This window comes from Micropterus dolomieu, linkage group LG09, assembly GCF_021292245.1.
Source record: "Micropterus dolomieu isolate WLL.071019.BEF.003 ecotype Adirondacks linkage group LG09, ASM2129224v1, whole genome shotgun sequence".
NCBI classification, from domain to species: Eukaryota; Metazoa; Chordata; class Actinopteri; order Centrarchiformes; family Centrarchidae; genus Micropterus; species Micropterus dolomieu.
In genome coordinates this window covers 12,368,655-12,385,689 of record NC_060158.1, presented here as the reverse complement: position 1 = coordinate 12,385,689, position 17,035 = coordinate 12,368,655, and the positions used below count along the sequence as shown (strand labels likewise).

General features: G+C 42.9%; 2 protein-coding genes and 1 non-coding gene across 7 annotated transcripts; all 3 read left to right on the top strand.

The window, feature by feature from the left end:
• Positions 1 to 1,486: 1,486 nt before the first annotated feature.
• LOC123977111 (26S proteasome non-ATPase regulatory subunit 4) lies at positions 1,487 to 6,042 on the top strand. Its single transcript, XM_046059615.1, has 10 exons — positions 1,487 to 1,601; positions 2,438 to 2,578; positions 2,693 to 2,807; positions 2,950 to 3,036; positions 3,193 to 3,261; positions 3,401 to 3,616; positions 4,025 to 4,133; positions 4,245 to 4,376; positions 4,486 to 4,538; positions 5,543 to 6,042. The coding sequence occupies exons 1-10, from the start codon at positions 1,576 to 1,578 to the stop codon at positions 5,711 to 5,713; spliced, it is 1,119 nt and encodes a 372-aa protein (XP_045915571.1). The 5' UTR covers positions 1,487 to 1,575; the 3' UTR covers positions 5,714 to 6,042.
• Positions 6,043 to 6,294: 252 nt separating this feature from the next.
• On the top strand, positions 6,295 to 16,244 carry znf687b (zinc finger protein 687b). 5 transcript variants are annotated; one of them, XM_046059612.1, is made up of 10 exons: positions 6,295 to 6,393; positions 7,135 to 9,483; positions 10,262 to 10,524; positions 10,618 to 10,802; positions 11,149 to 11,325; positions 11,465 to 11,627; positions 12,013 to 12,369; positions 12,602 to 12,702; positions 13,194 to 13,281; positions 14,281 to 16,244. In XM_046059612.1, exons 2-10 carry the CDS (start codon positions 7,149 to 7,151, stop codon positions 14,887 to 14,889), a joined length of 4,278 nt encoding a protein of 1,425 aa, XP_045915568.1. In that variant the 5' UTR covers positions 6,295 to 6,393; positions 7,135 to 7,148; the 3' UTR covers positions 14,890 to 16,244. The 5 variants fall into 5 exon arrangements, with proteins under 5 accessions (XP_045915568.1, XP_045915564.1, XP_045915567.1 ...); XM_046059608.1 differs by having other exon boundaries at positions 10,229 to 10,524; XM_046059611.1 differs by lacking the exon at positions 6,295 to 6,393 and adding an exon at positions 6,489 to 6,827 and having other exon boundaries at positions 10,229 to 10,524.
• On the top strand, positions 11,716 to 11,852 carry LOC123977240. Its single transcript, XR_006826609.1, has one exon. It is a non-coding gene; the product is annotated as a small nucleolar RNA SNORA13 (small nucleolar RNA).
• Positions 16,245 to 17,035: the final 791 nt, after the last annotated feature.

Here is a 17,035-nt window from a genome sequence, read left to right as displayed (position 1 = left end):
TTTCATTATTAAAACAACTTTTTATGTCTCTAATAGTGTAATGCAATTTGACTGTGATACATACTGCAAGATGATATTACTTCGTCAACCATCAGACATTTTTAATGTTAATAATGAGTTAGCTGTCCATAGGTGTCATTTACACTGGGAACATGTCCCCACCACATTTTGAAATGGCCAATTTTGTCCCCATCACTTTTTGAAAGCATTTGTTGAAAATGTTCAGAAAAATAGCTTGTACCAAGAAATGTTAACTAACAAATGAAAATTCTTATGAAAAGGTTTATTTGCACAATAAGAAAACATGCACTGCAGTTTTAATATAGAAGAAACAAATGTGCATTGTCCAAAAAATAGTAACTTAAGCTAAAAAAAAACAAGCTGCTGATTACTGCATCATATTCTGTCATGTTTTTATATTTATGATTTTTTTGTTTCTCTTTATATAAATAAAGATATTTCCCCCATAAATTGGAGCAGAAATTGTCTCCAGAATGCAGGAAATGAAATGTTTAATGCTCAAAATCTTCTGGGGGAGGTCACTCAGACCCCTGCTCATATATTTCAGCATTTCAGATTTCTTCAAAATATTGTTAAAAATCTTTATGTCCGCACCACTTTTCAACACAAGGTGACACCCTTGTAGTTATCCCATTTGCATTTATTGATATATTACTCCCAGGCAATATTGCAGATTAATAACACAACTGGTTTATGGAAATGTTGGATTTCATTTTAATTTCTGCTGTAAGATGATGGATTCAGCAAAAAGAGAGACACCTGCCTGGTTATTTTCTCTATCAATAGCTCTCACTCAAGATATGCTTAAAATTACATTTGATTGATGATGTTGCTCAGTCCTAGTCTGTAATTGTACAAATTCTGTTCTATTTCAATCTAAGCTTTGTCAGTGACAATTTAGCAAGGTGTATCAGCTGAGAAAAGTTGTGAGAATCTGGGGAAGAAAAGCTAGTTAAGTGCTAGTTCACATTATCTTGTCAACATATATTTTTCTTTTTTATCCTGAGCTATCTTTACAACAAATGAGCAGATTCCATCCGCTGTTAAAGAAGCAGTAGAAAGTTCAGGATGATAGAAAGCTTGAAAGTGGGCCTTGAGTTTCCCAAATGTCAGATTTTTTAATGCAAAGATGAAACTATATTATCATCTTGTTGCTGCTGGTGACATTCTCCCCAGACACAAATTAAAAAAAATACACTGCAGAATGTTCTGGGTGTATACAGTATATGTATATAAATAACTGTACATATTGTTTGATTTTATTGTATATGTTACCATATTTTAATATACACTTAATTAGCTTATATGTTAAGTTCTGTGTGTGTAGCATGAAGGTACTACAAACTTCGTTTCGTTATACAACCTTGTGCTGTATAATGACAACTAAACAACCTTGAGTTTGGAGTTTTATTGTCAAACTATTCTAACCTGTTCTATTCATCACTAAATTACATGTTAAAAAACCTGGCCAATCATATTTGGCCTTGTTCAGTCTTTGTCCAATAGCCTGCGAGCTTGTAAGATTACGACAGAGAGCAACAAGACGTTTCCAAAATGGGGCTTGAAAGTACTATGGTCTGGTAAGAACTCTACAGATGCTATTTTTTGGTGTAGTTTTTGATCTGTTGGCGGATCATTTGAAGACAAAACAAAAATTACTCGATTAGGTAGTTAATAGACCTGAAATTGCAGGAAGCCCAAGTTAACTGGGCTGATTATAGACCGTTAACGGCTAGCCGGCTAACGCAGTGTCGACTGGCTGAGTCATTGTAGCTAAAGTTAGCTTAGATTTGCTGTCTTAATTAAGTGTTTGTTGTAACCGTAGCGTATGCGAACACGTTTGTTAATTTTATTTTACACAATTTAGTGCTTTATGTCGACACTTTGAACTGACAACCGCGATCATTTGATTGTTTCAACTAGCGGAATAATGTGGTGTCACCACTTGCTAACGTTAGCAAGCCGTGCTAATGCTGTATTTTTTAAAATAATGTAACGCCAGCTGTTAAAACACATGTTAACTTCTTCCCCGGTGAAGAGGACAGGCTTTTCCACAGGGAAACAGTGGTGAATAGGAGAGGATATGTCTGAAACTGAAATAGGTTTCTTGGTTGAAATGGGAATGACATGTCAACTGCTAAATGCTAAATGATGAATCAAAATCAGCTATTATTGGCCAAATATGTGTCACTTACACATATAAGGAAGTTTCTCTCAATGGGCTAATACATAGTTCCAAGAACAATATGCAAAAAGGTAGAAATAGACATAAAAACAAAGAACAAAGATATGTAAACATAGAACAAGTAGGTGAAAATAGATGTGTGTATACAAAAAAGCAAAAAGACAACAACATAGCTGTCTAAATGCTGGTCAAATACATCAGAGCCACATTTAACTGAAAATTTCCCTGCAGTGTGGACAACAGTGAATATATGAGAAATGGAGACTTTCTACCAACGAGACTACAGGCTCAACAAGATGCTGTTAACATTGTTTGCCACTCCAAAACACGGAGCAACCCAGAAAATAATGTGGGCCTCATCACCATGGCCAAGTAAGCTCTTCTCTCTTTATTTAACAAAGATAGTCAGGAGTTGTGATAATCCTCATATAACTTCAACAGCACTTCATAGCACGAGCGTTGATGCCTGTCTTTGTTTCCATGCAGTAACTGTGAGGTACTGACCACACTGACACCAGATTCTGGCCGCATCCTGTCCAAACTCCACGCTGTCCAGCCCAAAGGAAAGATCTGCTTCTGCACAGGCATCAGAGTGGCTCATGTATGTAACTTGGTTGTTTTTGTTTTAATAAACTTTAAAGGAGGGCTATACCTAGTGATTTCTTAATTGGTAAATAAGAAGTTTACTTTTTGCAGCAGCAGAGTTTGAGTGGCCATAATTTTATGTTTTTTTTCCTGCGTAGCTGGCCCTAAAACACAGACAAGGAAAAAACCACAAGATGAGGATCATTGCCTTTGTTGGGAGTCCTGTGGAGGATAATGAGAAAGATGTGAGTTTGAAGTCTTGTATTACATTTTGATCAAGTCCAACAGAGAGAAACATTATTTTTCTACCGATGCATCGTAAGTTTAACACACTAACCTGTCAGCCATATGTCTCTCTGCTTGTCTCGTCCTGCTCACATCCCAACCTGCTGATTCTGCAGCTTGTCAAGATGGCCAAGCGCTTAAAAAAAGAGAAAGTGAATGTGGATATTATCAACTTTGGAGAAGAGGTGAGGAATTCTTGGTTTATCTTCATGTTACTGCAGAGTAAATGAAAGTATGATATTGATTTCCATATCTGACACTTCTTCCCATTCATAAACTGAGTTTTCAATTGACCTTGCCATCTCTCTCCAACTGTTTATTCAGGAGGTGAACACAGAGAAGCTGACTGCTTTTATAAATACTTTAAATGGGAAGGAGGGGACAGGCTCCCATCTGGTCACAGTCCCTCCAGGGCCCAGTCTGGCTGATGCGCTCCTCTCTTCTCCCATCCTGGCCGGGGAAGGAGGTTCTATGATGGGTCTTGGTGCCAGTGACTTTGAGTTTGGTGTGGATCCCAGTGCTGATCCAGAGCTAGCCCTGGTAAGCCATGTATACTGTAGATGTGTGTCAAGTTCCAGCAAACTTTTTATACTTGTACCCATCATAAATACTGGCTTAGATATAGTAAATATTTATACTTGAGAGAGAAGAATTTTTGTTGTGATAGCACCAAAAAAGCAAAAACATAGCAGTCATTATTTATTCCCTGCTGATATACAGTAGTTGTGCAAATAGAGGAGGAAACTCAGATATTCAAGATGTGCCTATGCTAACATCAGTGGGTAAGATGTTGTCTACATTGTAAATACATGTGTATCAGCTCCTTGGAACCAATCTAAGGTTAGAAACCACTTATCCATACATAGAAAGCCCATGTGATGCTGCAAGTACATTTTCGAGTTAGAAGCTGTGCCGTTTGCCTTTATTTCTCACTGTGTAATCCTTTAGGCCCTGCGTGTATCCATGGAGGAGCAGCGACAGAGGCAGGAGGAAGAGGCCCGCAGAGCTGCTGCTGCTTCTGCAGCTGAGGCAGGCGTGCCCACACCTAGTGCAGACGGTAATTTGAATTTACAAGTAGTTGCTTTCACTTACGAGACGGCTACAATGATAGTTAGGATTCGATAGAAATATGATGTTTTGGTTTTTATTTATTTTTTTCCCCTCACAGAATCTGAAGAAGCCTTACTGAAGATGTCAGTATCTCAGCCCGAAAGCGGTGCAGCAGCGCTTCCTGACTTCAGCAGCATGACAGAGGAGGAGCAGATAGCCTATGCCATGCAGATGTCTCTTGCCGGAGGAGGTGAGTTCTATTTGATTACCATACAAATGTATGCTCTTACTGTTTATGGTCCCTCTTATATTTGCTGTTATATTTGTTAAGATGATAAGTTCTCTTGTTCTGTGAACAGAGTATGGAGAAATGGACACAGGAGCTCCCATGGACACCGCAGAATCAGCCAAGGTGAGTCATCATATGATGATTTAAATTAAACTAATGCATTTGTAAAATGGGGCTCACCTGGCCCTATTCTCAGTACAGTTGCAAAGGAGCAGGAATTGTTTCTGGTATCAAAGATCCTGGAAGTATAAGTTGGGTTTGTTTTTTTTGTTTTTGTTTTTTTGCCTAGACAAATTTTAGGTGACTGGCAGCACTTCCTAAACCTGAATGGACATGAAATTATCCTGCTTGAGTCATTAGTACAGACAAATGGGCAACTGCATTAGAACATATCTGGTTCTTTGATTAAAAGAAAAAGTCAAAGGTACAGGCCTGTGTACATATGTGTATATAAGCAAAATTGTTTGGGGTGTCACATTTGATAAAGTGTGCTCATAATTCACACACCTGTTCACAGGGTTCCCACACATCCTGAAAAAACCTGGGGAAAAAACAGTTGACCAATTTTTCCGGTCATGGAAAACACATGGCATTAGCACGTCCTGGAAAATTATTTTTACATTATGTTGCGGTTGCTCTGTTATGTTCTGGCTGTTCTGAGTCATATCACATGGTAGCACAGGTTGGATGACATATAATAATAATTCAAGTGACCGTAACTCTGAATAATGATACAGTAAGTTGAATTATTGTCCAAAGGTAAATATTAGTCAATACTGGCTGGTAGGCTGTTCAGTTATTGGTCTTCAGGCAGCAGTGGTAAAAGTATAATTCATAAGAAAAGCACTTGCCAAGCATAGATTACAAAGGACTTTCCAAAAGAAACAAAAAAATAACATTAAAAAAAGTGAGAAATCAACAGTAAAAAGGAAAAAAAGCAACAATAAGAGATTCTTTTATAGATAAGTTAATAGCCATAGACTGCACATCTTTAAAGTCAGATTTCTGCAGAGAGGAACATATTAGTGTATAATGTGATCCCCATCTGTCATACCAGCTTGATCACCACTGAACATGATCTCTAAATGAAGACCTAATTGATTGTATCCTGTATTGTAATTGAACAGGAAGAAGATGACTATGATGTGATGCAAGACCCAGAGTTCCTTCAGAGCGTCTTGGAGAACCTGCCTGGTGTCGACCCAAACAACGAGGCTATCCGCAATGCCATGGGCTCCCTGGCCTCCCAGACAGGAAACAAGCCAGATGGCAAAAAGGATGAAGAGAAGAAGAAATGAGGAACAAAGAGACTTCGAACATCGACTAGAAAAACCCAAACAATTGCATACTAATGCAGGATTACTTTATATACAAGAAGAACCTTCTGTACTGAATGCCTATTTAGTGTAAAATCTCACTGAGCAGTTAAATCAGTTGATATAATCTTAATATAATCTGGATTTACTCAAATTATCTTGCGCTCTTTAGCCTGCATTTTCTCTACATGACCTAATTGCTGACAGTTGATCAGAAGAGAAGAATTTGTGATGACAGGCTCTTAAACTAAACAGTTAACCACACTCCTGTCATGTGTTTGTGTTTTTGCAATAAAAGCTGCGTGTAAATATTTTGCCTTTTGGTGTTTTTGTTGCACTTAGTACCGCTCAGGGATGACAGTGCTGTGAGGAGATTGGGAAGACAGAAGGAATGTGTGATCCTGGCAAACCTTCAGTTTTATGCAGAAACCACTGTCCCAACTTAGAATGACTTCGCGTGGTGTTTAAAAACGGTCTGATAATGACATTAATTAATGTTTTATGTCTTGCACAGTAGAAATAAATATACGTGTCGTTTGCAGCATCCTCCATACATTTTTCCAGCTCTTTCACAGCCTGATAGGATATCTCTGGTCATGTGACGGGAAGCAAAGCATTTTCAGCTGAAAACGAGCTAGGATAGTCGGGAATCGCATATCCAGGTAAACAATCAAAATACATGAAATATTAAACCAAAATCCCCATCCCAACCATCCTCTTCTGTGACATCGTCGACCCAACGATCACCGGATTGTTACCGCTGTCCAACCCTACCTCAGCAAACCGCTCCAGTTGCTTTTTAATGGCGAGCGCTAGCTAGTTAGCTAAATGACCCCTCTCTGTCTTGGCTGGAGCTCAGCGGCCAGCTAGTCAGCCTCAGTCGGGAAGGAATATCGTTAGCTCAAAATAACCGAGGTCGCTGCTAGAAAACGCTTTCCCGGATGAACTGTTTCTGAAATGGTCACTGCTGCAGAGCGCGGCGTGCACCAGATAACTGAAGCAGTGTTTCCCATTCATAGAAAAATTGGTGCTGAACCTGTTACAAGAGGAGGGTTTGGGTGCAGAAACGCCGTCGCTAACGCGCTAGCTGGCTAATGTAAATGCTAGTGCAGGATCCTTGCTGCTTAGCTAGCTTCCCTGATATGAGGCTGTCCTGCTGTAGCTGTTGTGTTTGTGTAAAAAGAAGGTGCATGCATGAAATTTTATACGCAGAATTTATCTCGAAAATATATAACTTAACATTTTGCGACCATTGAGGATTTTAATATTTTGCATGCTGAGATTTTGTTGCAGGTATTATGCTAGCAAGACAGAGCTAAGGTTTTTGGACAACAACACAGGCAGAGACATGCTAATGTATTTTGTTACTTTCTGCTACTATGTCTGAATTTATGTTTTTGCAGGAGTCAATCCCGGTATGGGGGACATGAAGACCCCAGATTTTGATGACCTGTTGGCAGCATTTGACATTCCTGACATAGACGCCAAAGAGGCCATCCAGTCTGCCCCAGATGAGGCAGAGGGACCCCATGGAGCTGCAGGCCCATCTCTGGGAAAGTCTGATAACGTGGTGGGAGTTGGGTCATCCTTGAGACCACAGAGCCCCTCTGACCCCCAGGCGGACACCTCAATTGTTAGTGTGATTGTGAAGAATAAAGTACGCCTTGAGACTGTGGATGGAGGAGAGGGAGAACCAGACCAGGACCCTATCGATGTGATCGCAGGGGTAGATGTGGGCCCCAGACTAGGCGCGTGTGCCCCTGGAATGGCTGAATCTGTGGCTCTCAACCACAATGGTTTTGGGGTGACTGGTGTCTCCACGCCACTTCCCCTCAGCCAGGCCCAGTCTAATGGAGGGCCGTGGTCACTGAACACCCCTAAAGTGTCTTCAGAAGCAGCGGGTGCGGCTAAGTCTCACAAGCAGGGCGGGAACATTTTCAACAGACTTAAACCGCTTGTGGCGCAGGGGTCTGGAGATCCAGTGGGCCGGGCCAGGAAGATGCAGCTTCTACAGCAGCAGCACCAGCAGCAGCAGGATACAGGCCAAGAGAGGGCAGATGGGGTCAAAGCGTCATTACCTTCATCTTCCTCTCTGTCAGCTGGGTCGTCTCCCCTGGCTGCAGGCGGGCCTGTCGGACTAGCCTCTCCTTTCTTTCCACCTTCCAAGCCTCTGCTTCCCACTCCACCTTCTGCCCTTTCATCACACCCGCTGCACTCATCTCAGCCTTTTAATGGAGCTTCAAAAGGTGGCCCAGCTGGATTTCAGCATCAGCAGATGGATGAGGATGATTCTGACCCTGATTTAGGAAGTCCACTGGTGATCCAAGAGAACTCAGAATCCCCAGCTTGCACTCAGCTGAGCCGACGTTACAAGTCTGACTCTGTCTCAACCCAGCCCACATCCTCTACTGCATCTCACCCTAAACCTGGGGACACCCCTTCAGGGGCATCTCTGACTTCATCAACACCTCAGTCTGGCTCAACAGAGAGTCCCCGGCTGGAGGACAGGCATCCAGAACATGTCATAGAGGAGAGAGACTCACCAGAGAGTCCTGAACCAGAGATGCCAAAATCAACTGCTGAAGTCGCAGCTAAGAGGTGCTCCAGCCCTGCACTGGCCTCCACACCACCTCCTCCTGAACTGCGAGAGCCCAAAGAGGAGGAGGAAGAGATGGAAGTGGGGAACGGTACCGAGAAGGTCGTTGATGGCAAAGCTGACAAGGGAGAAAATGCGAGAACAAGTGAGGACAAGTTGGATGGAGATGACGGCAAGCCTAAACCTCCTTCCACTGATGGAGCAGAAGTACACGTTGCGGCACCGGCTGCTTCTGGAGCTCCATCCCGACCCCTCAAAGTCAGAATAAAAACAATTAAAACCTCCACAGGTGGAATCACCAGAACTGTCACAAGGGTAGCGCCTAAAGGTGGTGCTGCAGGGAAAGGTTTGGACCCTAAAGCTCAAACTGGGGAACGTAAGGTGTTGGGAAACAAGGCCCAAAAACTAGAAGCTTCACCTGGTCACATGACAACAACGTCCCAGAAAGTAAGTGCTCTCAATTCTCTCCCTGTGTCTACACTCGCAGCCAGCAGCGTCATGCTAGCTGCCGCCACGAAGGTCCAAAACAAAATGGCTGCTTCTGACAAGGGCAAGGTTTCTGCCACTGCCGTTAGCATCACTAAATCTGCGGCCCTGCCTATAACTCCTGCTGTGGCCTCTTCTCCCAAGTTCTCTGTTGCTGCTGGTGGGATCAGCGTCCGCACAGCCACTAATAAGACAGCTAACGGAGGTAACAGCACCATCATAGGCGGCGCCCTCCAGCCAAACAAACCTGCCTCCATCGTCAACAGCACAGGTGCCGTCATCTCCCGCAGTCAGTCGAGCCTGGTGGAGGCGTTCAACAAAATCCTAAACAGTAAGAACCTTTTGCCCAGCTACAAGCCTGACCTCTCAGCACCTCCACCACCTGAATGGGGTCTCCCGCTCCCAGCCACAGGGTATCGCTGCCTGGAGTGCGGTGATGCTTTCGCCCTGGAGCGCAGCCTGGCTCGACACTACGACCGACGATCACTCCGCATCGAGGTGACCTGCAACCACTGTGCTAAGAGGCTGGCCTTCTTCAACAAGTGCAGCCTGCTGCTGCATGCCAGGGAGCATAAGGAGCGTGGGCTGGTCATGCAGTGCTCACACCTGGTCATGAGGCCTGTCACTGTAGAGCAGATGATTGGACAGCAGGACATAACACCCATTGGTGGTAAGTAGGGCTCCAGCTAACGATTATTTAACGGTTATTCTGTCGTTTATTTTCATGATTAATCGATTAATCATTTAGTCAGTAAACTCACATCATCACAATCACAATTTCCCAGAGCGACATCCTGAAAATGTGTTGTTTTTTTGATTAGAAGTCAGAGATAAAACTAGGTTTTCAGTTCTCCCATTTTGATGAGTAGGGAACTAATGAGGCTAATGACGTAATCCACTATTCATTGCAGGCCTAGTATAAGTTCTGCATGGAGTGTGTTTGATGTTTACATTCAGTTGTGTTGTTTACATCTGGGCTCCAATCCAACAATTATTTTCTCTATTCATTTTTTGGTTTGTGAAATGGCAATATCCATCACAATTTCCCAGAGCCCCGGGTGACGTCTTCAAATCGTTTGTTTTAGCCGAACAAGTCCAAAACCCAAAGATATTCACTTTACTGGCATAACTGAAATGAGGAGCTGGAACCTGACAACTTTTGGCATTTCTGCGTAAAAAATGACACAAGATTGATTATCAAACTAGTTGCAGATCAATTTGGTTGATCGACTAATCTTTTTCAGCTCTACATCATACATTTTTATTTCTGTTAGTGTAGAGTCATGAGAGAACCACAGAAAACTTGGTGGTCTGGTAATATTTCATGAAAAAAAAACATGCATCATTTGTTTGTGATTCATCTCCATTGACCACGTCCCATGTGTGTCTTCTGATTTCCATCTTTGCCTGACCAGGCCTGCTCTCCTCTTCGTCCTCCTCTCCTCCAGTCTCCTCTCCTTCTACCACACCAGGGGGCCCCGCTGTCTCTGCCAACTCCAGCCCGATGAAGGATGCTTCGTCTCCAGCAGCAGCTCAGCCTCGAACGGTCCGCCGTGCACCTCAGGGCCCCCAAGCACTGATGCCTCTGCCTTGCAAGAAGGCCGAGGGGCTGCAGTACAACAACTTCAAATGTCCTGAGTGTCAAACACAATTCTCAGGCAAGGCTGAGCTGGTCACCCACTTCCAGCAGATCAGAGCTGCTCCCAACTCAGTGAGTCTATGTTTTGTGCTGCGGATACCTGCAGTTATGAAATGCCGGTGGTCGTCGATTGTTTTGAATGATTTTCCTTTACTTCTGTTTCAGACATGCACGCAATGCACGCCTCCCATGATGCTGCCTAACTCGTGTGCCGTGTCCGCCCACCAGAGGATCCATAAACACAGAGCGCCTCATGTCTGTCCTGAGTGTGGTGGCATCGCCCGGCAGGCCAGCTTCCAGACCCACCTGGAGGAGGCCTGTCTGCACTTTGCCAGGCGCATTGGATACAGGTGTGGAGACGCTTCCCAAAACCAGCATTAAGACCAGACATCAGAACCCATATTTTTATAATAATTGCTAAATGATCCTATAACATAGTTATAGTAAGTGATGTCTATGCCTTGAGTTGATGGCCCAACAAGAAAGACCATTATTTATTTCAGATAGACCAGTATTGTTTTTAGGTGACAAATCACTTCCTGTCAACTGATTAATTTGAGTCTGAATTCGTCTTAATCTGCACATCCAAGACAGATCTGAGAAGGACTGATCACTGAATATCAAGTCAAAATTCAGTTGTATAAAAATGTGTCTGTATATGAGTACATCATAGCATGTACCATGGTCTTTGTCAAGGTGCTCGAGCTGCCAGGTCGTGTTCGGAGGGTTGAACTCCATCAAGTCCCACATTCAGACTGCTCACTGCGAGGTCTTCCACAAGTGCCCCAGCTGCCCCATGGCCTTCAAGTCTTCCCCAAGCGCCCAGAGCCACATTAGCACCCAGCACCCAACGCTCACTGGAGGGCAGGCCAAGTACGTGTTCTGCTACTACCAAAACATATGTGGAATATTTACAACCCACGTGTAGAGAAGTTTCCTCAGAGGATGTTTGAAAAGTGTAGTCAAGTTTTGCAAATAGACCCTCTAAAATATGTTTTTTCTCCTTTTGCAGAATGATCTACAAGTGTGTGATGTGTGATACGGTTTTTACTCAAAAACCCTTGCTCTACATGCACTTTGACACTCATTTAGCCAAGCAAAAAGTGCATGTGTTCAAGTGTCCTGACTGCACCAAGCTCTACGCCCAGAAAGGATCCATGATGGAGCATATTAAGGTGTGATGAGTAAACATTCAGAGATCATAGAATTTAGAAGTTGAATAGATGCAACATATTGTCACTGCAAATCATGGATTAGCCTTTTTGCCTTTTATGTGTTGCCCATTCATTGCTTTCTACAGTGAATGTGGTGTCAACAAAGGCATACAGCAATTTCTTGGATCGGCCTTAGCAAGGTTCCTCTCCGGTGACCTTGTCTTAAGTTCTATACCAAGTACAGTAATTACTTTAGTAATGGGAATTATTTGTGAGTCAGATTATCTTTTTGTGTGCCAGTTGTAGTAGTAGTAGGAGTTGTTGATATTTTTAAAGGTAAGTGAATGAATTATAAATACTCTGTATATCTTTGTGCTCTCTCACACTTTACTGTCATCCCCCTCAGACCGCTCACAGAGGACAATCAGCCAAACAGACAGAGCCTCAGTCGGATGCGTCCAACCCTGCTTCAGCCCCCGCAAACGCATCTGGCCCCTCTGGCGTCAAATCAAAATCCTCTGGAAAACCTGATAATTCTGATGGAGAAGACTGGGGGCGGGAACAGGAAGAGGAGGAAGACGAAGAGGAAGACGACGACGATGACGACGCAGACGAGGACTACGAGGCTCCGGGGAATCAACCGGCCTCTGCGGGGGGCAGCACTCAGCCCCCTGCCCAGACTGAGTGGACCTGCCCCCAGTGTCAGACCACCTTCACCGACAACGAAGACTATCTGAGTCATGTGAAGATGGAGCACGGCAAGGTGTGGCACACTACTATTATTTACTTTAATCTGATTGTGGTGAATCGGTTTCAGTGCACCAAATTTGAGCTGTTTTAAAATGACCTCTGATCGTGGATGGTAAAGCAGAAAAAGAACCACCCATGCTTGGATGGGGGCTGTTGTTAATTTCCTGTCCGTACTGTAGCACATTTGACTGAGACTTACTATCTTATCTCCCTCTGCCTCTCTGTGTGTGTTGCCAACTCCAAAGTTCCCATGTCGTATTTGTGGAGGCACGTTCAGCACGTCATCCAGCCTGAGACGCCACGAGCGCGTCATTCATGAGGGCAACAAGAGAGTCTTCCATTGCCAGTGAGTCACTTGAACTTTCATCAGATACATGTTTTGTAGTTCAACTATGATTTTAAATGTTTTCTCTCTTTCAATTTAGGTATGTTAATTAGTAGAGGTAGACTGACAGATTGGCCATATTAGCTTATTGCAGATACACCTGTATCGTGTATATTGTTGACCAATAAGTAACAGGAAATTTTAGTAGAGAAATGCTGAACTAGGTTGAGGTCATTCAGAAAATGTGAGCACTGAAAAGTACAGTATGTATCTTGCTCGTAATTCTTTAGAAGAACAAATGTAAGGGATCCCTATGAAAATAGGTGTTTAAGTTAAGTGTTTGTTAAAACAAATACTGTTGGCTGATAGGTTATCAAATTTATATTGATATCAGTATAGGTCTTAAAAATGCAGTATTGATTAGGATATATTAATTAGGTGTAGAATTTTTATAATGGGACACAATGTCAGTGCTGGATGAAGTGATTTAACCCTGCTTAATCATTTTTCAGATATTGCACAGAAGGCAAACGAACCTTTGGCAGTCGGTTCTTACTGGACAAGCATATTCGGCTCCATCACAGAACCTCAGATGGACAGGTGAGTCAAGACAGCGTAGTATAAATCTGTGTACCAACTATACATAGACATTCAAAAACAGGTTTTGTAGTGTCCACATTGGAAAATGCAATATAAGATCCATAACTATGTTTTCAGTGGTGTGTAAAGACCTTAATGAACAGTTATGTTTTTATTAGCTTAGAATGAGTCATTTCTATCTACATAACCGCGGGTCCCCCGTTCCATGGAGGTCGTCCTGTTTGTATTGTAGCCGAAAACGGACAAACAGCGCTATAGATCTTCGTCATCAAAGAAGTAAAAACATGATGAAGCCAGACATGTGGGGACAGATGCAGACAGATAACGGCAGAAATAAAGGATATAATCATTGTGGATATTCCCAGATGGAAGGCTCTGATGTTTTCTGCTGGACAGGTAATTAAGTTAGTGATGCAAAATGCTTTAGCGATGCAAATGAAAGCTGTTGTTTGATAGCTTTAGCTAGAAGCTGGCCATAATCACCAAGAGAGGTGACGTGTTTCCCCTCTCAGTGTTGTGAAATATATAGTTGGATTGTAATTTCATTAACATTATTCTTCAGTGTGTGTTTTGGCTTTGCTGTCGACAGAAATGTGCCGCTTACATTCGTGAGACAATCACCTGATTTGTAGAAAAACTATGTAGTTGGATTGTAATGTAACATTACAACGTAAGTTTCTCCAGGCTTTGGCTTTGCGTGGACATAAATGTGTCTGTTACGTTCGTGATACAATCAGCTGATTAATTGGCAATGAAACCGTAACCTAACGTTACAGCTGGAGGCTCAGATAAGCCAGCTAGACTTTTACTGCCCTAGAAAAAATTGTTATTTGGATTGTAATTTTTAACTGTGTCTTGGTTTTGCTACGTGGGCATAAATGTGTCGGTTACCTTTTGTGAGACAATCAGCTGATTACTGAAAACTGTAGATTTGTTAATTTTAACTGCAGAAACAGCATACTGTATACATAAAGTATGTCTCCTTTTTTGTGTCCTCAGGGTCCCCCCATGACAAGGAAGCGTGCAGCCACAGGGGGAGAGGGACCAGGTAGCTCCTCAGAACAAGACGGTGAGGGCGGACCTCCTGGAGGCAGGGCAAGAGACGAGGAAGAAAACGCCACCGAGGATGGTGAGGAAGGTGCAGGTCCTGCAAAAAGAACAAGGGCGTCCATTGCGTCGACATCATTGGCACCCAACGAGCTGGAGGAGGAAGACAACATTTTCCGTTGCGTCCCCTGTGGCTTCTCCACCGAGGACGGGGCGGAGTTTCAGCGCCACATCCCCCAGCATCGGGCAGACACCGCCTCCTTCCAGTGCCTGCAGTGTGGCGTCTGCTTCGCGTCGGCCGGCTCTCTCAGCAGGCACCGCTTCATTACTCACCGCGTACGGGACACCCAGAGCGACGCAGACCGCAGCACCCCACGCGCTCATGGCTCTCCTGACGGCTCGCCCGCTGCCTCCCCTCAGGCGCAGGGCGAGGACGGAGAGGGGAATATGAGCTGCAAGGTGTGCGGCCGGCGTTTCGACAAGGCCTCGGACCTCAACACCCACTTCAGGACCCACGGCATGGCCTTCCTCACCGCACACAAGACAGACAAGCCCCAGTAGAGGGTGGGGGGCGGGTCCTTTGAGACCAACAGATCGTCTACAGTGAGGAGTCAAGGGTCATGGCAGAGGAGAGAAGCTGTAGGATATGAATGTTGATCCCGAGATGAAACAGAGCTGCTTCTTGTGCAGTTTTTTTAGCCACCATAAACAGTTTAACTATCTATGGCACCTCTTCTGTGCAATTGTAATTGCATGTTTGATCATGTTACTGGTCACTTGACTGAACACACCTGTGATGGACTCTTAAGTGGAAAGGCTCTCTGAAAAAGCCCCCTACCCAAGTAAAGCATTTATATATCAGCCATATCGTGTCTAATATGTCTAGTCCTTTCATTCCAATCACTCACTCTGCACTGACTGTAGCCACCTGCCTGTTTTTAACACTTAAATACATGCACCTCCCACTGTACTCCTGACAGCTGTAGTGCAGATAGTTTTGTACTTTACATTGTTCATGGTATTCATACTTGTTTGCTTCAAGTCCATGCTCATTTTCCCTGGCATTCAGTTGTATGTTGAGATCAGTTTTACCAGCTCTCGAGGCTGGTAAACCTGATACCAAGACATCTGAAGCATGAAAGGGAGGTGTTTGAAGAATTTGACACTGACTTTTAAGTTGCTATATTTATTTATACAAAAACACATCACTGCTGTTGGTATTTGTGTAAGTCAAACCTTACTTGACATGGTGCGACTGGCCTGCAACAGAGACATGAGAATCTCTGAAAGCATGTCGTTGGGAGATGAGGTTACTGAAGGTCTGTAACCTGTGTAGTGTGAATAATGTGATGTTGTTAATCGTTAAGCTAGAAGAAGAGAGGTAAGGCTTCCTGCCAGTAGTCTAAGTGTACGAGTTTTGCCATGTAAATACATATTACACTAAAAGAAAGCGTTCTGGTTTTAGTAACTTGCTATGATAATGTGAATACGTATAGTATTTGTACTTGTACTGTTCCCTTTTTTTTCTCCAAACAATTTGAAGTTGAACAGAAAAAAAGAATTCCCCCCCCAGAGGTAGCTATACATTGTAATTACAAAGCATAGGGAGAGCGTGGGGGTTGTGTTGTCTTAATGTGTATGAATACAAATGTTTATCTCTTTGAGACAGTTCTTTTTTTATCTACAGAATCAGTGCTTGCCGTACTCACATTACTTTTGTATGTTTTCAAAATTCATGGTCACAGGATGGAGGCCTATGAGTGGATGTTCTTTTGTTTGTATCTTTTATATGTCACTATCATATTTATATAGCTCAATAGTGGAAATTTCATGTCATTTTCTTTTCCATGGTTGTGGTCTGCTTGCTGAAATGCCATACACTTTTGTGCTGTTTCGAAATAAATGTGTAAAAGAGACGATTGACTTGTGCAGCAGGTTCATCTGCAGAGTTAGTGTTGCATTTGGAGCAGTGTTTGCAGCTTATTTGTTTACAAATTGGAAAACAGTTCATATTGCATTCACCTATAATTCATATTCTTGATGAATAAGACTTTAAACACTGTTATTTTGAGCTAAATGTTAAGATGCCAACGTTTAGTAGGCATGTTTATACCATGTTCATTCTTGGTTTAGTTTTTAAAATTTGCTATTTACCACTATTCATAAAGTACAGCTGAGCCTGATGGGAATGTCATTCGTTTTGAATGTATTTACCAGATGATGGAGCTAGATGAAAAGTCAGGAGAACACCAAAGTCGAAATAATTTATCCTAAAGGTGCTGGAGTGGACCACAAAAGTCATTAGGATTCATCCTTTGGGGAATGTCAACAACATTTAATGCCAATCCATCTTGTAAATGGTTAATTTTATAGGATAAGATGAAAACATTGACCTGTGACACTACATGAAAAGTTAGAGGTCACCACAGTCAGTAGGATTCATGCTCTTAGGGACCATGAACATTATTAAAAGCAATCCATCCAATAATTGATGGCCAAAGTAATAGAAACTAGATTTAGTTGTGCTTGTATGTGTAATTACGCTACAAAACTAGTTTTCTGCCATCAGAACCAATCTGTGTTCCAAAAAATCAATCACAGACATTTACAAAGAGAGCTTCAGTGGGGATCACACCATAAAAAGCATTTACTATATACAGTGAGGAAAATAAGTATTTGAACACCCTGCTATTTTGCAAGTTCTCCC

Excerpts from the sequence above, each read along its gene's own strand:
- znf687b (XM_046059608.1), top strand. The coding sequence starts at position 7,149 with ATGGGGGACATGAAGACCCCAGATTTTGATGACCTGTTGGCAGCATTT. Across the intron at positions 10,525-10,617 it reads TCAGAGCTGCTCCCAACTCA|ACATGCACGCAATGCACGCC; the intron begins GTGAGTCTATGT and ends CTTCTGTTTCAG. Across the intron at positions 12,703-13,193 it reads AAGAGAGTCTTCCATTGCCA|ATATTGCACAGAAGGCAAAC; the intron begins GTGAGTCACTTG and ends ATCATTTTTCAG.
- LOC123977111 (XM_046059615.1), top strand. The coding sequence starts at position 1,576 with ATGGGGCTTGAAAGTACTATGGTCTG. Across the intron at positions 2,579-2,692 it reads GGCCTCATCACCATGGCCAA|TAACTGTGAGGTACTGACCA; the intron begins GTAAGCTCTTCT and ends GTTTCCATGCAG. Across the intron at positions 4,377-4,485 it reads GATGTCTCTTGCCGGAGGAG|AGTATGGAGAAATGGACACA; the intron begins GTGAGTTCTATT and ends TTCTGTGAACAG.